General features: G+C 46.8%; 1 protein-coding gene across 2 annotated transcripts in view; it reads left to right on the forward strand.

The window, feature by feature from the left end:
- MDGA1 (MAM domain containing glycosylphosphatidylinositol anchor 1) overlaps positions 1–27,098 on the forward strand; it is a 135,638-nt gene that overhangs the window by 84,789 nt on the left and 23,751 nt on the right. Inside the window, exons 11-14 of one of the 2 annotated variants that reach the window (XM_015857816.2) lie at positions 14,473–14,650; positions 15,654–15,677; positions 21,984–22,124; positions 23,123–23,257. In XM_015857816.2, coding sequence (XP_015713302.1) covers positions 14,473–14,650; positions 15,654–15,677; positions 21,984–22,124; positions 23,123–23,257 — 478 coding nt within the window. Of the gene's footprint in view, positions 1–14,472; positions 14,651–15,653; positions 15,678–21,983; positions 22,137–23,122; positions 23,258–27,098 lie in introns of both variants that reach the window. The other variant, XM_015857815.2, reaches the window with a different exon arrangement.

Here is a 27,098-nt window from a genome sequence, read left to right on the forward strand (position 1 = left end):
AAAGTCCTCCTGTAGAGCTGGTGTTGAAGTGGGATATTCTCCTCAGATTAAAACAAACAAACAAGCAAAAGAACCAGGCCTTACACACGGCCACTCGTGATTGATTTATTGCCATAATCAAATAGATGAGAGCTTACCCAGGCAGCCAGCCCATCTCTTCCAGCCCTGGGAGCTCCCCAGTTTCCACAGCCAAATGCTTGTCAGCATTATAAGGACAAACCCAAGCAGGACAGCATGCCACCTCAGTGCCTGCTGGATGGTGAGGGGCTGTCTGGGAGGGTTCTTAGCTTTTGTTTAGTTGGAGTACAAAGGGCAACCAACTGGAATGCCCACTGGTTGTAACACACTTTGCTGATTTTCCTCTTGCTCTCCCCAGTTTGCTTAAAGAGCTCTTAGCATATGTTGTGTGAAAATCCCTAAGTAGAAGGATGCTTTTCAAAGCACCTGGGAACCCTTGAATCCAATTTACTTGCAGCAGCGGATGTAAATGGGGCTGGGTGGGGTTAAAAGTGCTGCTTATTAATTGGCTGGTGCTATTGCTCTTCTAGCTCTCCCTCTTCAATGGCTTCCAAGGGCTGGTTGGGCATTCCTGTGGGGATTGCAAGCAGTTTGGGGGAATTTGTTTTCCTAAGCAATGCATGGGCTCCTAGCAAGACAGGCAAGTGCATTTCCATAGAAGCTGATTGTTCCCAGTCCTGCATCAGAGGCTGAATAGCACAACAGACGTACCAGTTCCAGTAGAATAAGAATTAACCTTAAATTAAAACCCAGTAAACAGCCTGACAGCTTGGAGCCACTGACCCAGGCAAAGCACATATACTAGCATTGTAGAGCAAGTTTCTTGTAAAACCTTTGTCTTTGCAAACAGGCTGTTACTTCCTGGAGTGTGTCAACCGGGTGGGGTAGGCAGCAGCATCACATTGAGTGCTAATGCAGTGGGGAGCCTCACAGATGTCTGTTTTGGAGGTTTGGGAGGTTTTCCCTTTCCTGCTCCAAGGCAACTGACGTAAACGCCAACCGCCTTACCTCACTACAGCCAGTGATCTTAATGAGTTTGTAGCCTTAGGTCATTTGGTTCTGGGCAGATTCGGCAGGCTTTGGGGTGTTCATTTGGTCAGCTTTTTTCTTCTGTGTGCTCTCGCAGCATGGAAAGGCACCGAGGCACTGTGCTCCAACTAAAAATGCTTTTCATTGCTTGGGGATTCAAAGCAGCCTCCCCAAACCAGATCTTTGCTTAAAAAATAAAAAGCCTTTTAAGTTGCTTATTTCTCTCTGTGTATTTTATCCCCTCCCAGTGCTCTACTCTAACATTAAAGAGAAATGAGAAGCCATCTAATATTGCAAGCAGGTCGCATCCTGGAGGAAAGATCTGAGCTGGGCTGGTGGTTATGGTTGCAGAGGATAGTGGCAGAATTACTGTGCACGTAATGAGTTGGAACCCATCTGTGACCTGAGGCTGCAGGAGAAAGAGGAAGGAGAAGGTATTGGTGCAGAAGGGGAATTTAATCTTTGTTGTACCCCTCAAGGAGACCCAAGGCTGCCATTGCCTCCATGCCTTCTGGTACGTGGACTCAGGCAGAGCGTGCCCAGCTTCACGCCTTCCTGCCTTCCCCTGAGCAGAGCAGGCTCAGCCCCACCTGGCAGACAGAGCCCCACGATTTGCACTGGGCCAAACCCCAGACCCATTTGCTAAATTAGCTCACTGAGTTGTCATTTCAGATTAATTCCCGTCAGGGAGACTGTCTTTAATGAGAGTGGCCCTGTGCGATGCCTGAGTAATTGTGTGGCCTCTCTTTGTTTGTACTTTCATCCCCCTGGTGTTGGATAAACATCCCCTGCTGTCTACAAACCTCATCTGGGCTGCGGAGCCGGCTGCCACTCGCCTCATCAGCCAGCCAGAGCGGCATTAATGAGAGCCACGGCCGTAGGGAGCCGTCTCACCGTGCGGGGAGGTGGCAGATAACAGAGCTGTTTGGACACACATAGGACAGGGACTTTAGCAGGGATTTAATGATTGTGATTAGAGTGGAAGGATAAGTCCGCTGATGGCCATCGCAAACCAGTGGGAGCATTTTTACACCAAGGCCCAAAGTCTGTGGGTCTGTATCAGTTCCTTTTTCTGAGTGATTTGTTTGCTCTGCTTTTGAGAGAAGAGCACACAGAGCTGCACACCTCTCCAGGGCCACCACAGAATGGAGAAGGGCATCCTCACGCCCCTTCCTTATGAATCAAGTAGGGATGGTGTGACTTAGAATGGAGAAGTGAGCCATATGCCTGGCTCTACTCTTCTACATCAATCTCTAAATCTGAATAGTTAGCCCACAGTGCTGTCTTGCCCTGTTCATGTACCACCACAGCTTGATGAACACGCATACATGGCCCTTGGCACATGCAGAACCTGACCTAATGAACCTAGTTGCATCTTCCAGTGCCTGCAAGCAACACTGTGATCTTATAAACCACTGGTATGTGCAGCTAGGGTAGAACAAGCTTCCAAAGCAAAATCATCCTCCCAGCCTTGTGCTCACAGGTGGCAAGAATATCCATGTGGGGCCAAACCAAGAGACTGTCACTTCCCATCTTCAGCTATACCCTGTGCCTGGAGGAAAATATAGAAGCAAGACGGGCACGTTCAGAATTGCTTTATCTGCATTATAAGCCCCAAGTCAGGAAGGGTTCTGAACATGGCAAATGACACTCCTTGTGGCAGCCCAGCCCTGTGCTGTGGGAGGGGAATGAAAACCCTCAGCTGCTGATGCAGCCATGGCTTCAGGTGAAGCTGCTTGAGAGATAGAGCAGTTGGGGCCTCAGGGGGTTGCCTGAGGGCTAAAGAAGAACGAAGCTCTGCATAAGGCAGGCAGGGGTGACCAAACTCATTTTACAAACAAATGGGCTAGCGTTTTGCCAGCACCCGGGGACTCCACACTGTCTATGCAATGCTGCCATCACCACGGTAACAGTGGAAGATAGGGCTGTGGATAGGCCTGTGCCCACAGCCTGCATCCCAAAGCCTGCTGTGCCCTGTGCTATCGTGCACTTCGTGGCCCATCCTGCATGTCCCCTCACTAGGGCTAAAGGGGAGTTTTTGGTTAGAGGACATGATCAAAGGTGATGCAGTGAGATTTCTGGTCAACTATATAGCTCCTCAGGAGGTCCTCATGATTCCTTTTCACTCTGGAAGATGAGAAGATTAAAGGATAGAACTGTGGTTTGTAAACTGGGAAGGGTCCCATCCTGCTCTGCTTAAATTGCGATCTGTGCAGCATTCACCTGATGTTACCTGGAGGATGAGAAGGGCTTGCAGTACATGGATAGGGGCACAGACAGGAAACATAGAAAAGGGACATGTCAGCTCATTTTCCTTTCTTCTTCCCTGCAACAGCATGACAGTCTCAGCCTGAGGGAGAGGAGTGTGGCTTCCCATGACGCAACAGATGGTGCCGCTGGCTGCTTGTGAGATGGATGAAAAGACTTGTGGGGTGGGACGCACAGCACATCCCTTTTCTGTTAATCATGTCACTTGATATGGGTTGTGCTGGTCCTCTCTCGCTGGTGTTAGGACTGTGAACTGCAGTGACTTGGCCTTGCAATGTTTGCCCAGGACTGAATTTCAAAGCAGACCTTCTGTTGTGGGACGGCTTCTAAGTCATGCCTGCTGGAAAGCTTCCTGTAGTCCTCTTTTCTTTTTTGCCTGCCCTTGCTGCCAGTTTGATGTCTGATCACAGGCTGCTGTCATATGGGACAAAGTCAAATCAGCACAATTCCACCTACCTGCTGAGCTGTCCTCTGTAGCAGGAGGAGTCTCAAACTCTCCTCTCTTCCCCACTGATGCAGGGTTTTTTCAACTTTTGCTCAGGCAGGAGGAATAGGCAGATTGCGCGTGTGCTCTCATGTCAGTTGCCTTCAGTTATGCTAGTGGCGTGCGTGATGCTGTGCAGAACTCAGCCCTGAGGGGAGTGGAAAAGGATACAGAAAAAGCGTGTCTGGGAGGTGTGTTTAGCAGATGGATCAAACAGCCATCAGGATGCAAAGCCAGGGAAAGCAAGGGGAGGGAGAAGTGATGCTGCCTTTGCAGGCTGTGAGAGGGAGAGGTTTCGGATGTGTGGTGGGATTGAATGGCAGCCACGTGCTGGTGAAAGCTGATCAATAGCGTTTGATGGACAAGCTTTGCTTGAAGCTTAATTAGATTGTTAGGGGGTAAAGCAGTAACTGTACCACAGGCATCTGGGAGCAGAGAGGGCAGGATCCTGCCTCAGCTGTGCTCTCTCCTGCCTGAAAATGGGGCTCAGCATCCATCCCTGCAGCCTACAGTAGGTTGAGACAAATCTTTTTCTGTCCCCAGCAATTCACTGTGGGGGGATAGTGTGTCCATGAGACCAGCTGCTAAGGCAAGGTCATCTCTACCTGTGCTGCAGAGAAGGTTTCAGACCAGATGGATGTTTGGTGGGGGTGGGAACTGAAGAGCTTCTTCCTCATTTCCTGTCTGTATTCTTTATTGATCAAGTCAGCAACAGCAGAGTTTTCCCTCAATGCAGATGAAGCTAGTTTCCTCCTGACCCTTGCTCACTGCAGGTGGAGGTGTCTGCCCAGCCATGAGTCTTGTTAGCTCTTCAGCCAAAGATCTGAGTGGCTCCTGCAGGGTGTAACTATCACAGATGGGTCAGGTGAGTTCAGTGGAATTGCCCAGAGCAGGGGGATGAAGTTTCCCTTAGATCTGCCTAATATCTTCCAGTTCTGTTATTGAGACTTCCCTTAGCCTACAGGATCTTAGCAAACGATGCCTAACTAATGAATTAGCCTGACTAACTCTGTCTTATTGCATTCACACATTCCTCCTCAGTGTGATTCGTGGTTTGCTTGAGCTGTTTATCCTTGGTCCAGATATCATTTGCAATCAGTTAATTGAGAAAATTAGCAATATGAGCACTGGCAGGTTAATCATGCTTTGGTCCCTTGCTACCATTTCTCTTCTCTGATTATTCCAAGTAAAGTAACCTGCCCAAAGCCGGGTAGCTGAAAGCTTTACAACATGGCTTACCCTTCAGAAGGTGCATTGCGGATGAGATTACACCTTAACATTCAATTTTCATAAACGCTGCTCTTAATGCAATTCAAGCATTTGGCTGATCTAGAGAGAAAGCAGGATATTGTTTAGCTTCCCTGGTACAAGGGAATAATTATAAACAGCTTTCTCACTCTTAGCTGTGCTTGGAATAGTCACAGTGCCTGAGAAGAGCAGTACAAATAGACTTGCTTGAAAGGCTCATATGCTCTTAAAACACATCTAGTAAGAAAATCTCATCTATCTCTAGCTCCTAACACCACTGTTCAGTGCTCATTCAGAGTAAGGAGAATGTGAGAGAAGAGATAATCACATTCCCCCAGCCAATATACCCCTCATATCAGCCCTGCAGGCTTGAGATGTTGTTTTCACACCCTTGTGCTTGTTCGTATCCAGCAGGCTGTTGGCTTGTGTTTTACAAAGCTGAGCACAGGATGAAAAATGCTTGCCAGGTCTCAAAGATAAAAGTGAGTTCTTTATGTGCATCTCTTATCCACACTCCTCCGGTGGCTTCAAGGGGTACATGTCAGTTACTGAGTCTTTCTGAGACTCTGTATCGATAGGCTGTGATGTAGCTTCCTGCCTTTTACTCTGCTCATCTGTTGTTTGCAGTACTCAGATCCAAGTTCCTGCTCCTGCTTTTAGAGTGAGTCTTTTCTTTGTTAATCTTCTTCCCTTTCTATTCCCCCCTCTCTATTTTCCTCCTTTTCATTCTTTTGTTTGTGTTTCCTTTTTTGGTTTTGTTTCCCTTGCTCTTGCTTTCTAGAACATGTTGAAGGTGTATGAAGGAGGAAGGATTTAGAAGGCAGACATAGTCTCTTCTGTAGCTGGTGATGAATGGACAGGAGTAGGCTCTAGGAAGATGTTTTGACTGTTTCATAAAGGAACGAAGCTTACGCAGTCTTCCTGCCAGCACAGGCAGCATGGAGAAACAGGAAGGATTTTACAGCTCTCCCTGTACGTGCTGTGCTGTCTGTCCCTTCTTTATTAGAAGCAGAAATGTAGGCGCAGTAGATTCCGAGGTGGCCTTTAGACTCGTGGGTGATACTTGCTTGTATACCTTCACTACATGTACCAGACTGGGAAGTCCAGAGTCCCTCACAAACTAAGGAATTCCAGTAATGAATAGTTCCATCCTTTATCAATTGTTGTTTTTAAGGGTAAAGATGCCCAATCTGCTTACTCTGCCAGAGTCTAAAATGAGCCTGAGGAAAGGGGCCTAAGAGGTGATAATTTCTGTTGGTGGCACAGCCTCATTTACTAGTTTTCAACCATATTATAGACAAAATGATTCAGAGCTCAACCAAACTGTAGCTGGAAAATTTGGGCTGTGCAGAGCTGGACTGAGTTTTCTTCCTGAGCCACAGTTGGTGCAGGATGGTGCAATGACACACATTTTGGTTTTGCTGAAGGTTGGATCTGGTGCAAGGAGATGGGAAGAGGCATCTGCATTCACTGAGGTTAGGAAGGGTATAAAGTTAGATCCAGAAAGGTTCTGAGTAGTGCCAGTTTTCATATGTGGGGTTCAAATCATAGGAAGGAGGAAGCAATATGAGGAATATTGTCCTTTACTGATTTTATGCCCATCATGCAAACAAAGAGGTGATTCCAGGCCCTGCAATGCACAAAGGTGTACAGGTAGGATCTTGCAGCAGCAGTGTAGAGCTCCCATTCTAAACAGAAGGATCCATGTGCCTTCAGGACTGAATGTATGACTGTGAGACAGCATGAGAGACATAAGCATAGCTAGACATGTGTGTAACCTATTTAACTCAGTCTGAGCCACAGTGACACCAACACAGACTCCTCACAGAGACTGGGAAGTACATGGCTCTGCCTTCCTTCCCACCCATCACTAAATTCAGGTTCTGTTTTACTCCTTTCCTTTTCCACTCCTGGGCGCTTCCTCCTCAGGACATGCAGCATTGCAGTGCCCCACTAAGCCGTGGCTCATAAACTTGCCAGTCATGCCGTGCCTCAGTTAAGGCTTTTGCTTGACTGTCTTCCTGACAGAGTGAAGATTAGATCTGTTCTTAGATCAGGGAACATATGCTAATAAAATACATATTGCTTTCTGATCAGCCTCTAATGAAAGACATTATTGAAGAGTGTGGTACAAGCACTTACAGTAATTCATAACAGCACCAATTTGGCTTCTCTAGGAAGCTGTAAACTGCTGCTCTTGGTACCTAATGAGGATGGGCAGCTGATTGCATGTGTGCGAGAGAGAGAGGCGCTCTCCTGGCTCCAGCTGTCCTCTGTAGCTACTGAAGGTCACAGTTGTTTCTCTCTTTAGAGAGGGGGATGTCTCATCCTGAAAAGGGAGCCTCCCGCTATGGACAATTTAGGAGGAAAACCTTCCAGGAGTCTTCGTTTAGACTGAATAATGGATTTGCTTTGACTGCTCATGCTTGCTTAACCTCAGGATCTGAACAAGAGTGCTTGATTGATGAACAACACAGGCATGAATTTCAGTTTGCTGATCTGCTTGTCTAGCAGATGACAATTTTATGTTTCCAATGTGATTATTTGCTCTGAGAACCCCTAATAAGCAATGGTCATCAAACAAGGAAAAGGAAATGAATCCACCCAGTGCTTTAATTGATGTCATTAAGGTTTGCCATCATTTCCATTCAAGGTGGTGTTAAAGTATAAACCCAGGAACATGTTGCAATCCAATCTAGCGGGCACAGGAAGTTTGATGAGAAATTATAGAGAAATGTCCCAACTACTGCCTGTCTTCATATCTAAAACAAATTGCTCCGCAACCCAAAACTTAAGCTCTTGCAGATAGCAGCTACACTGCAGAGTGGGAAGACACCTTCACCAAGGCTGTTACCTCGTGGTCAGATCAGAATCCCCTCTCAGAAGGGTTCTTTTTGGAAGGTGTGGTGAGGTGTTGGCACAGGCTGCACAGGGAGGTGGTGCATTCACCATCCCTGGAGGTGTTCAAGAGCTGTGTGGATGTGGCACTGAGAGACATGGTCAGTGGGCACGGTGGGGGTGGGCTGGTGGTTGGACAAGGTGACCTTAGAGGTCTTTTCCAACCTTAATGATTCTATGAGCGTGCTGCTGAATTGAAAAGGCAATGCCATGACAGTGAAAGACTGGGATATAATAAAGAAGATCCTGAGGGCTGAAAATGACTTCAGTGGGTCAAGCAGGCTGAAATGCAGCAGTACAAATGAAAGGTCGTGAGTGTGGAGAGTGCTGACAGAGGAATCTGCTGCAAGCTAGGAGCTCATAAGAGGGAAATGACAGTGAGCTGCTGGTAAGAGGTAGGTGTGAGAAAGGGCAAATGTACTTTTAGGTGAAGCCTGAGGTGCTGCCAGGGAAGGAGGAGATACGTATGCCATCTCCAGCAAGTGAGATCATGCAGGAACAGATTATGAAATAACTACGGAAAGTGAGAGTGTGTTACAAGAGGAGGCACAGAGTGCTCAGCTTGCTTAGCCTAGCAAAGCAAAGGCTGAAGGGGATGTGATTGCTGTCTATAAAAACAATGGGGGGTCAAGCAGCAGGGAGGGAAAAGTTAAAGGATAATACTGGCATGAGATCAAGTGGGTGCAAGCTGCTTGTGAATAAATTCAGGCTGGAAATGAGAACATTAGGGTGGTTAGGTTCCAGAACAGCTCTCTGGGAGGAGAAGCAGGCAAAATAGGAATGACTTTTAAGATGGGATATGGTACATTCATAAAACAAATGAACAGAAATAGCCCCTGCAGAGTCAAGGGACTGGGATCTGTGAGGCAAAGCTGTGCCTCCCCTGCTTTGTTCCTAGAGGCAGTTGTGCTGTCCCTGTTCTAAAATCCTGGTAGATAACAGGTTGTTACCAGTGTGCAGAGGGGTTTTACGCCTATCCCAAAATGCAGAGAGCAAGAATCTAATCTGTGGTGTCCAAGTGCAACATCAAAGAAAATCCCTTCTTCCTCTGCTCTGTCCTGTGGACCCAAGGTGACATCAAGGACCAGAATCTCAGTCCACTGCTGTGTACAGGAAAGAAGATGGGGAGAAGCAGGACAGAAGGGTTACTGAAAAGTACTGCAGATTCATATGCTTAAGAGAGGTTCTTAAAATTCCATATCCCCACCTTCTTCTTGCCTCCCTTTCTGAGCATTTATTAATTTCTCTTTTCCCAAAGAATTCACTATTGTCTTATTTTCAGTCATCTTCTGGGTTCATTCTCCAGCAGCTGCCAGTGGAGGATTAATTGCCTGAGAAACCTTAGCAAAGCCACAAGTAGCATGACCATCTCAATCCTGGCACCAGGAGAAATTGGAGTGTAAACCCTGTTGGGAGGACAACTGTGTTTGGTGCCTGCTGTGATGGCAAGGTGGTTTGCACTGCAGAGCCTCACATTCATTCAAGAATTTGCCACCAGTGCCATAATGAAGCTCAGCACCTTCCAGTCCCAAGGAGGGGGTGTTTGGGTACGTCTTTCCTGGCTATCACCAGTTTAAGGCAGCAGGTGCTGACAGTCTCTTCATGTTGAGGGCAATGGTGTGATTCCTGTTGAGCTCCTGGTCCCATCAAGCAACAGTCCCTTTGGAAGGGGGTATCTCTGTCTTAGCTGTGTTTAGATTGGTTTCATTTGTGGCAGCGTCAGCCACAAGGGAAATTCAACATGAGATGATGCCTGCAGCCCCCTAGGACAGTGCTATATATTGTGCTCAAGACTCCCGGCAAACAGTCTGAATTGATAAAAATGGAAAGTTCTTTCACATCCTGAGTAGTATTACCTGTCAGAGGAAAACTGCCCTTCTGTGGCTGTCACCTTCACCTGACCACTGGACCGTGCTAAACTGGGACGTGTCTATGCCAGAAGATAAACTGGGTGACTTGGCTGCAATTGGAGTGAGGCGGAGTAAAAAAGGGAGAGCGAGCAAGTGCATGTAGAAGGAATTTTTAGGGAAGATGCTGCAGAGCAGAGCTAATGCTTGGCACTGAGCAGAGTTGTCAGTGAAGAAGTGGGACAAATAAGGGGAGAGAACAGCAGGAGTGAATAGCAATGCTGGGAAGCAGGATGCCCACCGAGCAGTTCCTTTGCACTGATCAGCTTGCTGGGGAATCTGTGCAGTCTTTACTACATGTTTTTCTAGCTGGTGTTTGCAGTGATTCCCGAGGCTCAGTGCTGGAACAGGTTTTCATTCTGATTTCACTTTCTCCCTTAAGCATGTAACTGTGCAGTGTGCAGCTGGTTGTGAGGGCATGTGAGTGGCTGCTCAGATCATGCTGAGTCCCAGCACACACTGGTTATCATGGTCCTCTGAATCCTTGGTGCAGGTTTGCTGTGCAGCACTGCAACAGTAACTTTTGATAGATGTGTTTGTTAATAGGCTTTGGCTTCATTCTATCTGATAGTTGATACATTCTTGCTTTCAACATAATTCAGTCTGCAAACAGCATCCTTTATTTCTTATGATAAACAAAAAGCTTAGATGTGGTGGTGTCACACAATGATCCCTTTTACAGAGAAAGCATCTGTATGGGAAGTTGGTAATCACAGCCTGAACCTCTGATTAATCAGCTGAGACAAGTGTTGGGTCAGCTGTGGGAGCACAGGTGAGAGTAATTGAGCTGTGCTCCCAGAAGGGGTGGAGCTTGACTCCACCTCCTCCAGACCTCATTTAAGGGCTGACCACCACTAAGGCAACATATCTTGGAGATTGCTCCCTGGTGGAGATTGCCTCAGCATTTCTCAGTGAAGGCGTCCATATTGGTGAGTCTTTCCTTATAATTAACTTTCTGAATATCTGTTATCATCTTTGTATCATTCCACCTTACAGCATCCCAGCTGGGAGCAAAATGTGGTGAGAGGCAGTATGGCTCTTCTCTCTGAGTCTGTGTCTTTCTGGGTCACAAGCCAGCTAAGGCTGGTCACACTGGCACAAGCAGTCTGTGTGGACCACAAACCAGTTTAACATGATAACGTGTGGGACTGGGTGGACAAGAGCTGCCATCAGGGTGTGATGGTGAGGAGTGTGAAAGGGCAGACTCAGTTTGCGTTGCTGCTCCTTGGGAGACTTCGTGGCTAAGTACACATGTAAGCATCTGTACTTTCTGTCTACTGGTTGCTAATACTGCTTACAAGTGACAGAGAAAAGGGACAGCTTGCCTGCTGTGTGTGTGGATATATACATCTCACCTGGGGTGTTTTCGTCCTTTGGAAGGTGTTTCTAGAAAAACCATTCTGCAAGAGCATTCCCACCTCTGCATCCTGTGTGATATCCACAGCCATCTGCTAGAAATAGCGTGAGTTTGTTTGTATTTTTTTCTATTCCCATTCCCTCCCTCTCATTGTTTGAAGTGGAAGGAGGTGAAAGCAGAAATGAGACTGCGCGTTGCTCTGTGCTCTTGTTCTGGCCCCACCGGCAGCATCCTGAGCCTGGTGATAAATGAGCTCAGCGCCTGAGATCCTCCACAGAGGTTTCAGCATCTCAAATAAGGTGGCCAGTGTTTCATTGTCCTCTGTACCTGCCTCTGCTTTAGGAACTGCACCGCAACAGTATTATGCTGGAGGACCATGCTAGCATGATCAGATCAGGGAAGGAGAAGTCTGAAGAGGAGGTAGAAGGAAGGAGGTACTGGGGTAGCATGGGAGAACAGCATAAAGGCAGCAGCAGGAGACTGGAGCAAAGGATTAAAAATGAGTTCCTGCTGGACTGATGTGTGCAGCTGTGTACAGAGCTGCTGCTGGCAGCCAGGAAGGCAAAGGATGCTTGGGTAGGCGGAGCCAGACCTTGGCTCTAATTTCACTGTCTGCTGGACCTGTGTTCATCACTGCAAGCACACAGCAGCTGTGCACTCACAGGGTAAGCAGCTGGCTGGAGCCAGGCCTTGTTCTTCCTTGCACTGATGTCACACCTTCTAAACTGTGCTGAACTTGAGCCTGTTCTCCCTGAACCTTCAAAAAGCTTTCCACCTATGCTGCAAGAAGTATGTCTGGGGTACCCACCGTGCCTATCACATTGCTTAGTGATACAAGTGTCACCTAGAAGCAGGGCAGTTGTGATCCGTGAGGACATGGGTGCTGTTATTCTTTTCTGATTTATAGACAAACCGAGGTGGCATCCAAGTATTTATTTATATCCATATTTATATCCATATTATATATCCAAGTATTGATTAAACCCACGTGCCCCTGTGGGTAGACATGACTGGCACATCAGAAGTTTTGCAGCCCAGACTGAAAGCTGATTTCTTGTCCTGGCATAGATCATGTTGAAGAGTACCTAATTTCACATTGTTCCCAGAGGCCTCAGATACCCAAATTCCACACAGCTCCCAGCTGAGGTGGAATTTGCACTGTCTGGACCTCATCCTCAGGTTTCTCTTCGATTCTCCATTTTGTTTCTCTTCTAAAGGTTATGTCTAGACAAGGGAAATGGCTCCTGACCCCCTCCTATTTGCTGGCTGCCTTCCCATCGCTCAGGCTCTGTGGCAGCCTGTAAGGAGGAGCTGCCACCAGCCCCCTTGTCAAGCTCTACTTCCCAAAAAGCCCCATGCTGGGAGCCATGCCACCCCCAGCCCCCGGCCTATGGCTTGTGCCTCCTCCTCTCCTTCCCAGTAAATGACGGTCTGGTGCTAATGATCCCAGGTGAGATCAGTGCCACCAGAATCTGGTTCCACTCTTGGCAGAGCAGTGGTGCTGCAGGCTGGCAGATGGAAGGGCTGAGCAGCAGCCATGCCAGTTGGACCTGCACCCAGCTTGCATGCATGCAAACGGAGTGCTATTTATGTGAACAGAACCTGACAGCATCCCAGTGCCATGTTCATGCTTGATTCCCAGAGGTACTGCCCTGGTTCTGTCCAGGGAGCAGCATCAGTATGCTGCTCCCTGGGAGGCACAAGAATAGGAGAATGCACTGGGGCCTTCCCAGTCCTCTGACCCCTCTTACCTGGGGAGGAGGAGAGAGCCAGATCCTCAAGCAAGTTGCAACCTGACCTGTTTAAGGCAGGTACAAAGCTTGTTTCTGGCTGTGAAAACAACATGCAGTAATGGCTCTGCACAGTACCATGGAGGGGTCTGGCCCAGCCCTGCCATTTGCATGGGAGCTCCGTACAACCTGTGGGTAGATCAGCTCAGCTGAGGAGATGGGTGCTGGCAGTGCTGGAAAAGAGTGAGGCTCTGGCACCAAGAGCTCTTCAGTGGCAGCCATTGCTTCTCAGCTGGAACCAGGAGTCATATATGCTAAGGTAGGAGGGAATCAGAGGCATTGCATGTGCTTGCTTTGTTCAGGTGCTCTATCACATCCCTCCTTTGCCCTGCCCTGCTGCTGGCCCATGCTCCTGCCATACCATCACTCTGTGCTCTTGCCCCACAATCTCTAGAACTGATGGATTTGCTGAAAACTTTCCTCCCTGAATCCCTGTTTCAGTCCTGTTACTGCAGAATTCATGATGATCACTGAACCCAGCTCTCAGGAAAATTTTCTTTGCAGTGCAACTTGTCAGCCTAGAGACCGTATCAAGGGGAGGTTAGTGTCTGGGACAGTGAATGTGGGGCCACAGAAAGCTCTGCCAAAGGTCTTATTGGCAGGACCAGCATCCCCAGTAACATATCAGGACCAAACCTTGCCACGGGGATCCAGACACTGCACAGCAACAAAGATTGTATCTTTACGGTGTAATCCTTGTTCTTGTCCTTCCCCTGCCAAGCAAGCATGACTGTGGCAGGGAAGCTTCTCTGACACATAATTCATCATTTTTAGTGTTGGTGATTTTGACAACGATATTTTTTCCAATCATTTTCTTGAAGCTTCCCTGTTGCCTTAGTGTATGAAACTCTGTTCAGCTGGTATGGTTCACATCCACAGTGGGCTTTAGAGAAAGGGGGAGCCTGTGGGTGATGGTAAAGGATCATTGACCTAAGCAAGACACCTTGCCTTGGTCTGAAACAGTGTGTCTAGGGTTGAAGGACAGATTCCACAGAAGGATGCTGAGAACGCATTGCAGGTAGGTAGGCTCCAGAAATGCACCAAATGAAATGCCACAGGATATAGACAGCAAATGAATGAGTTTTGCAGAAGTGATTGTGAATTCAAGGGGATCTTGGCAAAATGCAGTGCTACAATGAGCACAGGACCTCAGCGCATTGATGCAGGCGAATCAGGTTTATTTATCCCATCTTGGAGCCATTGGTCTTGACATGGAAGTGCTCCACATCCATATTACAAGTCATCCCCCTAATCAGGAAGACCCGAAAGCTTTCCATCAGTGAAAGCTCAGGCTCCTGATTGCTGTTCTATGCCAGGGAAAGGAATTTTTAGCCAGTTCTGCATGATGATCTCACTGACAAAGCAGGCGTATTTGCCTACATAGGAAGGGAAAAAAGCAAGGTGATTGTGAATAGGATCTCTCTGGTTTCTATTTCCAGGATTTTCATGACACTGAGTTCTCTTTTCATGCAGTTGGCTCAGCGAAACGCTATCCAAACCTTCATTCCAGTACAGAAAATGGAGAAGGGCCTGCTGCTGGAGCACATCCTACCCAACCTGAAGGTGCCTCAGAGCTATGAAGTTCGCTTGACACCTATCACCAGCTTTGGGGCTGGCGATATGGCTGCTCGCATCATCCGGTACATGGAACGTAGGTGTCTCTTCCTCTGTCCTGGCTATGAGAGCAAGTCCAAGCTGCCAGCTATGGGTCAGGCCAATGGACATGGGCATGTGTAGACATGGTCTCCTGCAAACCTTGGGTATATCTCTCAGCTGCATAGAGTTTTGATGGCATGGTACTGTCCCATTTGGCTATTTTTTGTCTGCTGCCATCAATGCAGAGCATTAGATAGAGACCTACCCGGGTCAGTCTCAACGCATTCTTTACTCAGCAGCTCCAACACACACTCTTCCCTCTGTGGGAGACCAAAACCCCAATCCCCAGCCAGGCCATGCTGCAGTCTGCTGTGGCTCTGTGACATATTTTAGAGAACAGCCAGTGAATTCTGCATATTAGCCACATGCCCATAAAAGCAAGAGGATTTCAAAGGATTTCATTCTTTTCAGAACTGAATGCGGAGTTCCTTTCCCAACAAGCCATAATAAACCTGTAGCTCTACCCAATACCCTGAATCCCAGGTCATCCTATTGACAGACATTGACCATGCTTCTTTACCCAGCATCCAAACAGCTGCCAGCTCATCCATTCTCACAGCCTTATTCTCGCTCCCCTCAGGAGTCTGGACCCTGTATTTTAGTATGAAGTACAGAGCTCCTTCCTCCTGTGTTTGCATGATCTCACACAACTTTCTTGAACTGGAAGGTGACACTGATGCTCCTCTTCAATACCAAACTTTATCTCCCAATGAGTGCTTGCAGGAAGAAACTGCTCAGGAGGCTCAAAGGGATTCCCTGAGCAGTTCTAGGATCACCCATTATTAAGATCTGTTGCTGTTTGCATCAGTGAGTCAGCAGCTTGTTCTATCAGCGAGGCAAACACTGAGCAGTGCTGTTTTGCAGGGATGCTGCTAGGAGATTTGTACAACTCTGACCTTTCTTGATGTGCTTGTTTTATTTTCAGACTTTGATTATGATTTGTGATTTGGCAGTGCACTTGCTGTTCTGATGTGTTGTTTTTCTATTTCCTTTTCCAGCAATCAACTATCCCAGCCCAACAGGTAAGCAACAAGACCTTTGTATTTATGTTTTGATTGTAATGCTTGTTAGTCGAGTGTTCCAAGAGATCAGGCAAACTGGAAAACAGCACTAACTTAACAAAATATTTTCCCCCAAAGAGCTTGAAATTGCGTAGACTCATAGTGATTTCATTAAGTAATGCCATTTTTTGTACCTCGAGCTGTCACCGGGAGATATATGCCAGAGATGTGCCTCCCACTTACGCTGGATATATCTGTGACTGAGTAGGTTGTGACACTGAGCCCACCTTCCCTCTACTATTTAGCAATTTCCATCCACTAAGCAGATTATCAAATGTTCTCCAAAATATCTCTGTTTAAGGAATGTATATTCCCCCATACTCTTACTGATACCTCTGCAGGCTGGTGTGTAGCACTCTCTAACTCGGACCTGGTTCCTCTTGCAAATTCCATGATTACAGCTCTTTCTTCCCCTCTGATGTCATCGCTATTTGTTTTCTCATTTATCTTCCAATCATTCCTGCTAATGCACCCTAACATCTAGATGCAGGCCTATCTTTTCTGAGCACCCAGAATTCCTCTTGATTTTGAGATCACAATACACAGAATCCTGGAATGATGTTCTTAATTAAGAACATGATAATGTCCATTGAGCATAAAAGAGGATTTCTAACACACTAATCTCTGAGGTATGAAACAAAGTCCCTTTGCTTCAGTTGTTGGATATAAGCCCAGGCAAAGCTCTTTGGGCAGAGATGGGCAAACTGCTTGCTGGTGGTCCACAGAGAGCAAGCTGGCTCCATGTAGATGTTTCTTTTTTCCTGTTTTCAACTGCTAAGTAAAAATCAAAGAAGCCAAAACACCGTTCAGTCTTCTTAGGTAACACTCTGCATGTAGGCAGGCAAGTGTCACTGCTTCGCTGCAGGATACCAGTGGGAAGGAGAAGCCAGGACTGGGCAACAAGCAGGAGCTGGAGCACAGGGTTATCTTTTTAAGGCAGCCATCAAGCATTCGTTTGTGCAGATTCACACTCTGAGGATGATTAGGTTCATCACGTTCTACCTGGTAACTGGAGTTTCTCAGAGAGGCAGTGGGATTTTGTAGCTACAACTCCTGATTCCTCTTTCTTTCCTCTTCCCCACGTTTTGATCTTTAAATGTTCTCCAAAGAGGACTCACTGGTCCATTGGGCTGATTTCCACTGGGAAATAATGAACATATTACCAGGGACCCACTGTTTGATGTGTCCCTCCCTAGCTGGAGGAGGTGAGCGTTCTGGCTCACAGAAGAAAGTGTTAGACTCTGGCTTTTTGCCACTTGCTTTTACACCGTATGTATCTCTGGTAATGACAGGGCAACTTCAGTCTTAATTGTGTCAGTCTCCTCAGGGTCTTTGTAAGCTGAGTCTTCAGACTGCTCACCTGGGATTCCTTTGGCAGCTTGACTGAGACCAGAATGAAATTTGTTTATATCAGAGAACTCAGCCATGCTTGTATTTTCATGCAGTAAACCCAGCACTTGAGTTCTCCTTGTTATGATTCATCCAGACTGTGCTGAAAATTGAAACCACTGAGCCAGCCATCAGGGTCCTGCCTCTGAGTTCACGCCTTGAGATTGGCTGCCTTATAACTTCAGCCACCACTCTTGCTTTCAGAGATCTCTTGTCCTTTCAGATCTGCTGCCATTGCAAATACAAGCCCTTTGCAAACATAAGCCCAAAGCCTCATAGCTCTGTCTGCAGGCCACAACTTGCTTCTGAGCCTCTCAGCTCAGCATTGTGGAAATCTTTATTCCTACCTCTTTTTACCCCCACTTCCTTTGCTACCACCACCTCTAGGAAAAAGTGTTGTGATTGCAAAGGTATCCTCATGCTAGGCTGCCTAGCCAAATTCTGGGAGCAAACATTGAGAGCTCTCAAGTGAAAGGCAAAGATTGGATGATTAATGCCTCTGGCAGCCTGATCCAAGGGCATGCACAATGGTGATTAATTTACAAACTCTGAGAGTCACTTAATACAATTATTTCTTCATGCATTTTCTCTCCCAGCCTAATAAGATGTTAATGACATTGGGGCAGGCATGCGTGTGCTATGGTTACTGAGCCAGGTGCCGAGATTATAAGGTGAAAGGAAACTGAAAGCACAGGGAGTGAACAAAAGATATTGAATATTTCACTTATTTAGCAATAAGCAGTAAGACTGACTCTTAAAAATCAGTTTATCTTACTGTAGAAACTAGAATTTATCTTAAGAGGCTCTCTTTGAGTAATATTGATTCTAAGGTAATATGTTAAATATCTCCCAGGACAACTGATTTTAATGTCATGATTAAACTCCAGGGGAATCTGTTCTGTCCTTCATACTTTTACTCTGCAATTTCATTTGGATATGACCTTCACTTTCCAACCTAAACTCTGCAGTGTTGCTCCCAAAACTTTTCCATCTTATGGTTTAGTTTCCCTGGTTCTAGCAGATGTAGCCTTGCAGCCTCAGTGATAAGGGAGTTAAAAAAAACATATGAGAATGCTATTTTTTTCTCACTCGTGCAATATGTCTTGCCTGTCCAGAACAGGAACATTATTCCTTATGTATCTGCAATTTGGCTGTGATGGAGCTGAAATGTTTTCAGATCGTGGACATGTACAGAGGGTGATGATCAGTTCCAGCTGCTAGTTGCTGTGGATTAACCTGGCCCATCGCTCACCATCCAGTGCGTGTTTCCTGTCTCTCTGAACAACTCATAGCACGGAGGGGTCTGAACTTGCTGACCCAGCATGAATGTATGGGAACAGGATGTGATCCCTGTGTTTAGACCTGGATTCCTCAAATCTTTGCCCATCCCTCAGGCATGTGTGTGATGCAGATCTTAAAGCAGGTGACTGCCACTAATTCCTCATGACATGATGGAAAATGTGATTGGGCCATATTATTCCAGTGTCGTAGATAGGGATATTAGAGCAGATGGTGCTCCAATATGACCCAACCAGTTATTGCATTGCAAAGCTTTCTTTCTTTACTGGTTAGAAACGCTTTAGAAACATACGGAAAATTTTGTAACGTGTTTCTTAAATCCCATAGTACTTTGAGGTCGCAATCCAGTTTGTATTTTCATCTTCTAGGCAGGGAAAGATATCTCTAGTGATGGGCTGTGGGTCATGCCACTGGTCTGTACCAGAGCTGAGGCTCAGATCATGGTCCCTGGTGCTCCAAGCCAGTTTCAGCTGTCACAGCACAGCTAAATGACGAAGGCAATTTTATTTGAATGTGCTTCCATCTGCTATTCACCCGTAGTCTGCAGCTAGGATCATCTTATTATTTTTTGTATGCATTCATTTGGCAGCTAGAATTTCAGGGCCAGGGATGGCTTACCCCCAAGGACTTGAAATGAAAACCTCCATTATGTTTCTCAAGGAGGTGAAGCAACAAGAAATGCTAATAGGCACGGCTGAGGGTCTCACCTCTGGGAGTGCGGGGAGGTGTCTATAACCAGGAGCAAACATCTCTGCACTTTGAGCTGCTGCCACTGCAAAGCCTGCCAAGGAAATCTGTTTGGTGAAGGCAGCACTAACTCCAGCCTTTGAGGAACCAGCTCCCCTGCTACTTCCACCTCGCCTCTAACAATCCAGAGAACAACTTCTGTGTTCAATATTTAAAGCCACCGCTTAATTTTTAATCAGGAAGGTTCCTTTGCACCACAGTGCTGAGCCAGGATCCCTGGCAGATGGTGTGAGTCTGAAAGAAGGTTTGCTTCACACAGCCGAGGTCAGCAGTCAGATCGCTGCTGTGGCTTCTGAGATGCAGCGGGTCACTTAAAGGTTTGCTTTGTGGCTGGATCAGCCAGTTTTTCTCAGTCAGCCTGATGATAATCACCCAGAGGTGACATGCTGGCTGTGTCCCAGCGCTCTGAATATACCTAAGTTATCGTGGGCATCTCCACTTCCTGTTCAGAGGAACAGCAGGGCTTCTGCCTTCCTGTGGTTTGCTTTAAACCAAGCAACCAGCAGTCAGAACGCAAGAGTTCTACTTCCAGCTTTGACGCTGCCTGCTGTGGCCTTAGATGTGTCCGACTGTATTTGAGTGCATCTGTTTCACCATGTGTAATGCAGATGTATAAAGAGAAGTGCTGATGCTTCGTGGAGATATTATAAAGCCTTGTTCATTAGTTGCCGCATAGTGCCTTGAGTTCACAAGCTAGGCAGAAGCAGTGTGCTGTAGATAAACTCCCATATGGCAAGTGGTATTAGATGTACGCCTGGTCCTGCCATGCCGTGCCCAGAGCCTCCTCCATTTTGTGCTCTCTTCTAGGAGCTCTGTCTTCTGTAAGTGGCTGCACCTGAGTGAGAGGTGAGGGCAGAGGCATGGCCTATTTCTGGCATGCAAAGAGCTGGGAGTCTGTGGCACCCCATGCCTTGTGCTCTAGCAGTAAGAGCATCCCCTTCCTACCACCTTAAAGCTTTCAGGTCCTCTTCCCAAGGGTGAAGGGGACTTCTCATGCAGCAGTCCGTCAGCCACCAGGGCTGGACCTGAGCTGTAAGTCAGGAATACTGTCCTCTTGTCTAGCACAGCTCCCTGTTTTCCTCTATCCCTTCATTGACCTTCTCTCTGGTCTCCACCTGAGCTTGGGCTATCTTCTCATCCTCCTTCTTCTTTGGTTTCTGTGCCTTTTCCTTCATGGATTTGCTCCCATTCAGTCAGTTGCCTGGCAGGCCTCTGTGCTACTGTTTTCAACTTTGTTTTCTGTCTGATATTCCCAGTTAAGAGAATTTTGCGCTGGGGAAAAATATTAGCTTTCTCCTCCAAAGATCCACAAGCACAATAGGATCAGAGATGCAAGCCCTTCCTGTTTTGGTTGGTTGCTTTGATTGCTAAAGGGCAGTCAAGTGGGTACTGTCATGTGGGATAATGCCATTGCAAGAGAAAGCTTATGTCTTCCATGTTCCAAGAGGCAGCAGGTGCCTGGTGTAGCTGTGAACTACTCCTGTCACCCAGGAGGGCAGAGAAGGACCCTGAGAAGCCTTTTTTTCTCACTCTTTTTCCCCACCATCTTGTTGTGCTGAGGCTGGTAGACTCCCTAGCCAATGTTACTGCCCAGCCTCAGACCCTACAGGTGTCTGCCCTGTCTGCTCCTGCCACCTCCTCCAGCTCCCTGTGCCCATCACTGCTGTGTGTAGCAGTGGCTAATTTGGATTAAGATGCTAATTAGAAATGAGCGGATTGAACGGAAAGCACTTAGCCAGGGTTAATCAGCAGTTAAGTGGCCAGCCCAGTCGAGCTCCCTATGGCTGTGCTCAGCTCACAGAAGCAGAGTTTCCTGCTGAGCTAAAAGAAAAGCCAGCTGCCCTTTTCCACAAACTCAACTCTTGGCTTGCAGCGTAGTGTCCAGCCATTCTGTGAGATCTGCTTGCTGTGTCTGCACCACTCGAGAACTCTGAGATCCCACCCTCATCTCATTCTCCAGCTCTGATTTCATCCCAGGGATCTTTTGAAAAAAGAAAGTAATTTTCATAGCCAATCTTGGACTTGTTTTCTCTTTCTTTTCTGCCCATTCTTTCTCTTCTTTTCCAACTGTATCAGCAGTTCTGTGGCTCAGGAACCAGCTTTCACCACACAGGTTCAACAAAAGACCATCTTAAATCTGGTCAAGTTTGATTTGCTCCATTCTCTGCAGGTCCATATTAGACTTTGTCTATGCACAAGATTTTTCACCCATCTTATATTGCTGTAGGCTGTGATTGTCTTGTGGCAGTAGCATAAGCAAGCTCTTTTGCATGTGTAGTTGATGCTACATAAAAGTCGTTTGCCGGTGTAATGTATTTTGTTAGGAGGACCCACATAAACTGCAATTGCAGATATACCACTGAGCTGGTATAAATTGAATATGCTCTAGCAAAATGACACATTTATAGTACTGAGTTGACCTCTTTTCATGTGTGCCATAGTTTAATTTAACACGTAGACCAAAGTGGGGTTCACTTACTGACGCTTTCTTCTCTTTCCTGGGAAGATTATTTTACCATCAGGTTGTTACGGTTTAAAGGCCCTCGTGGCCTGCTTGCCTCCATCATCCTCTTACTCTTTTTATCATCCTCTACATCAGCTCCTTTAGACCTCCCAGCAGAATCTCTCTTTAGTCCTGTTAACTGTATTCTATTTTGTCAGATAATTGCATCCTGGATTAACCCTTCTTTAATCATAGCCATCATGGCAATATACCTTTTCAGCCTCCTCCTGAGGCAGGGGGCTGCCCACCTGTGCTGAATACCTTCCTCAGGCAGCAAGGCAGCCCCAGGAGGAGGTTTGTAAAGTGGCTCTCCTTGTCCTTCCCTGCAGATAACACCTGTCGCTTTGAGGATGAGAAGATCTGTGGCTTTGTGCAAGACAAGATGGACAACTTTGACTGGACGCGGCAGAACGCCCTGACCCAGAACCCCAAGCGCACTGTCAACACGGGGCCGCCCACGGACATCAGCGGTACGCCAGAGGGTAGGCACACTTCTGGGTTTCTTCTGGCTCAGTTCTGGAGGCGAGATGCAAACCACAAGGCATCAGGGTCCTGCGGCTGTGGGAGATGGTGGAGCACTGATCTGCTTTCTGCACACATGCTTCTCCTCCTCGAAGGGTGTAGGGAGCAGGCAGTTAATTTGCATGTTACTGATTGGCATTAAACACACAATTAAAACACCCACGACTTTGTTTAAGGGAATAGTGTGAGCATTAGTTCTTGTTACCAGCTAATTGCCTGCTGCCTAATGCCCTTGTCCCATTTGATGCTTGTTTTAAAATCAAAAAAAGGATAAACAAGTAAGAGAACGTCTCTGACACCTGGAAATGTCTCTGCTGGGTTTAACCAGCTGCTTCCTCAAAGAAGACCTCTGTGGGGCAGTTCTCCTCTGTACCAAGCAGTAGCAGGAGGGATGAAGCTGGGGGAGTGCCAGTGGGGGCCACAGCCAGACTGGAGGAGGCTGTTGTTGTGTAATGCTCTTCCTAGCTGTGCATGGGGCACCCACACCAGATTCAGCTGGATATTGCTTTCCCCTTTCTCTAATGAGGAAAATCAATTCATATGCGTGCACAACTCTGTACTCAGGAAAAGAAAGAAAAAAAAAAAAAAAAGAAAGAAATACGCAATGTCCAGCTAAGGGGGTGGCTTTTCCCATTATTGTTGAGAACGCCAGCCAGACCTAGCACTAAAAACAGTGTCAGTTAAATAGTTAATCTGTTCCTTCTTGGGCTGTTAGAAACTGCTTTGGGATTGTTCTCTTTAGATCAAAACAACATTGCTTATGCCAGATATACTAAATCCTTTTTGCAATCCTCTTTCTGCGCATGTTTCTGGATGGGATCCAATGGGATGAGAAGAGCAAGGCCATGTCTCATGCAGGAGGAGGAGACTTCCAGCCACCAGCATTCCATTACTTGCAGGGTGAAGGATGCAGTGGCTTTCCCTACCTTTTTCTCTCCTTGTGTAGGTTATTACATGTTCATTGAGGCTTCTCGGCCCCGGGTGACAGGAGACAAAGCCCGGCTGATCAGCCCACTGTACAACATCACAGCCAAGTACTACTGTGTCTCCTTCTACTACCACATGTATGGCAAGCACATCGGTGAGTACTGTTTGGGAATGGGTACCCCTGGCCTAGTGCAGGGTATAGGGGAAGACCTCCAGCATCAGCTATGAGTGTGGCCAGCAATCTGAGTAGCTGAGAGTCTCACTCAGTACTCAGAGCACCAAGATGATCCTCAGAGAGCTGTCCTTTGTCTGTACCCAGCATGTTGTGAGGCTGTCCTTGGAATAGTATCTTGAAGCCAGCCATCACTCTTTGCCGTGTTTCCTCTAGAACAGAGCTCCTTACCCTCCACAAGAAAAAACACCATGGCTGTGTTCATGTTTCTGCTTGTTGTGACCACAGCCACCTTGCTATAGGTAGTGTGACATTGAAGAGAAGATGGAGGTACTTTGTGGGACTCTGTGGTGGGCACAGCTACTCTGGAGTGTTCCAGATTTGTGTGCCAGGGCAGAGCTGTGATAAGGGGTTCTCAGCTCTGCCTGACTTCCTCCTCTCCAGCCATACTCATACTGGTACAGCAAGTGCCACAGCAGCGCCCGGCACACTAATGAGTTTCCATATCCAGTCAAGGAGCAATTGCTAATTCGTCACCTCTTGATTATAATTTCATTAATTTGAATAATAGATGCACTCTTTCCACAGCACGCTAGGTTATTAATCACCTGCTGGACTGGAGCCTGACTGAAAAAGCAGGGCCCAGGCAGAAATGTGTCCGCCCTTCAATAAACGGGGTTAATTAACAGCTCTCTGCCTCAGCACCATTGATGTCATTGGAAGGAAACATGCTCTTGAGTCCAGCCACCACATCTCTGTGCGCATGTGGCACAGCAGAGAGGTTAAGCTGCAAAATCTGAGACTTCTTCTCAGTGGGTTGACACCAGGTTTTCCCAGGCTTGCTGGGCTTGCTTGGCTGATAGAGTCCAGCTGTTAATGCTGGCTGGCAAATACCCTTCTTCTCAGCCATTTTCCATTGCAGTCAGTTGGCTTTCTTGCCTAATGCCTGCATGTCTTCTCCTGGCATTTTTGAAAGGGTTTAGATCTTTTGTGACTGCAATCACAGGTGGCACAGATCAGAGGGGAAAGATGGGAAACTGCCAGGGGAAGAAGATGTGAAGGGAGGAGCACAAAGCAACCTCCTCTTTGTCTCCTTTAAGAATGCAGCTGTGTCCTATTTCCAAGTTCATTTCACTGGGAAAGTGAATGCCCCTTAGCTTTTGCTCTGTATAGGAAGACAGCTGTTTGACAGCACTCCTGTGGCTTCTCAAGAGGTGGTGTGGACTGGATGTGCTGGGGAATCAATTCGTTACAGATTTTCTGCTTTCAGTATTTTAACTCTTTACTCGTTTCCTTCACCCACAAATTACCCTGAGCAAAAGATACGGTCAAGCCAAAGACCCAGGAAAGCCACTGAGTGTAATTTTATATTTGCCAGCACCAAGTGCCTTTTATAATAATTGATTGTTCCCTTATACTCAATGCCACTGTACCTACCCACTCCCCATTTCCCCCTTGTTGCATAAAGGGGCTGTTAAGTTTTTGTGAGGTAAATAGGCTGTTTAATACCATGAGATGATTTTCCAGAGTGGCTACGGCTGAGCTGAGAGTGAATAAATTATTTAAAAATTAGACTGTATAGATAGATAGAGTCAGAGAAAGAGAGAAAAAGAAATGAGGAGTTCTTTTCTCTTGGGCTTTGAAGATGTGGATTGGTCTAGGAAACCCACAATATATCCATCTGCAATTTGAAATTCAGTCTCTCGTATCTGCTCTCTGCTCTGTAGTTTCCTTCAGGGCAAGTGATGATATTCTGTAATTATTTTGGATTCTTTTTGATATTTTGGGGCAGTCTTGATGTCCGTGCTGGCTGTAGTCCCCTGAGAGTCCTGTGTGGAAGTGGCAAACTGCCTGACTCTTTGGTCCCCACTTGAACAAGAGGGGAGTTCCCCTCACATAAAGGCTTCCTTGCTAGGACTCCTCCTGCCCAATGACGAGACAGACCCTGGCCTCCTACCCGTATCATATCTGTGACGATATGAAGGTAAAGATGAGTATTTACCAGCCTTGTCCATGTCCCTATCACTTCCCATATTGCCTCCAGTCCCCATTGCACACGGACACAGCTCTTAGCCCCGGCTTACCTAGCGTCAGCCTGGTCCTGCCAAGCCAGGTGCCAGCACTGCTGAGCCAGCCATAGCATATCAGATGGGTCCTGTAGGTGAACAGTGCCAGTAAGAGGGTATCTCTTAGCCTCTCCTAGAAGCTCCAGCTCCATTGTGGAGCCAACAGAAGCTCTGTCACTATGAAAGGAAGCCATATAAAACCCCGACATTTATTTATTTTTTTAATAACCCTTTTATTACCTTTCCCCCTCTCTACAGAACTTGAAAGCTGGTTTACTCTCACAATTTGACTGTAAAATATCCATAGCCATCCAGGCAAATCTTCCCTGGGAGAGTTCCCAGACACTACTCGTTTATAATAGATATGACGAAAGAGAGAAACTGAATACAAATGGAGCATTTGTAGCCATGGTATAAAATATTCAGCAACTAGCAGAGCAGGATGATGTTGAATATCTCTCAGCTGATGAGAGAGCAGGGTGAAGGGGAGCTCCCTGGAGGCAATTCCCATTCTTCTGAAGTTATTTGGTCATCGGTTTTCCTTCTTTTACCCCCCTGCCTCAACTCCCCCCCAGAGCAAGTGTTTATATTGCCCTACAATCCTGCCAACCCAAACAAAAGAAAAAAAACACGAGGAGGAGTAGGAAAGAAATAGAGTTTCCAGCAGACATTCAAGAATTAGAGCGTCTTGTCTGTGGCAGACACAAATACATCAAAGGAGGAATTGCTCACTATATGCACACAGAGACCTGTTCTCGAGTCCAGCTCCTTGTCAGGTTGGTCTGGTGAGTCTCAGCATTCAGCTGGAAGCAGATCCCCAGGTTTCTTTCTCCACTGTCAGATTCCTCTTCCTCTCTTCCCAGAGGTGTCCTGCAAAGGGGATGCTGTGAGGGACCAACTTGCTGGGGATACCTACATGCATGACTCTGAATGTACCCAAACAGCTAATTTTTAGCTTCCTATCGATTTGTGATCTCACCAATAGACCCTTTTTTTTTGCTGTTTTTAATACAACTCATCACTGCGTACAGGCTCATGTCAGTATTCTGACTCAAAAAGGGGAGATGGCAGAGAACTCTCCCCACCTCCTGGGGTATCTGCTAGGTTGGAAGTGTTCAGCTGCCTCCTGTAGTATGGCTGGCAGGTCCTAGGCAGCAGGAGATGAGCCTGGTTGAAGATCCTACTCTTGGCTTGCAGTTTTATACTTCGAGCCTCCTTTCTGTTCTGGTAGTATCACAGTCTTACCTTGGCCAGTCCCTCTTCCAGGAGTCAGAGAATAGGCTTATTTGCTGGTATGTGGCCAGTATCTATAAAAATCCTGGAGAACTGAAGGTGCTATTGTTCCAGCTTAGTGCTGACATGGACTTTATCTGATCACACCAGCTACAACTGGCCTGTGAATTATCAGAATGGGAGGTTTTCGAGGAAATCCTAAGCTGCTGTGAGGATCCATGCTTGGTACTGATTAAGAGGGATTTTAGATTTAAGTCAATGGAAACAATGAGCCTTAATCACACACACCACTTGCCAGAGTATCCAAGACCAAGAAACCCATAAACTTTTGTACAAAAGTAATTGGCTTATAAGCAATCCACTTACACTGGTAGTGTCAACACTGATGCTCTCTTCCTGATCAGGAAACACAGACCAGAAAGGCCTGTCATAACAAATTGCTGGTTTACTTCTTCAACTCAAATTACGCAGCTGGTACAAAGGTGTGTTTGAGACATTGTGGTGAATGAACACAGTGGGAGCCA

The sequence above is a fragment of the Coturnix japonica genome, chromosome 3 (genome assembly GCF_001577835.2).
Source record: "Coturnix japonica isolate 7356 chromosome 3, Coturnix japonica 2.1, whole genome shotgun sequence".
In the NCBI taxonomy this organism is placed as follows: Eukaryota; Metazoa; Chordata; class Aves; order Galliformes; family Phasianidae; genus Coturnix; species Coturnix japonica.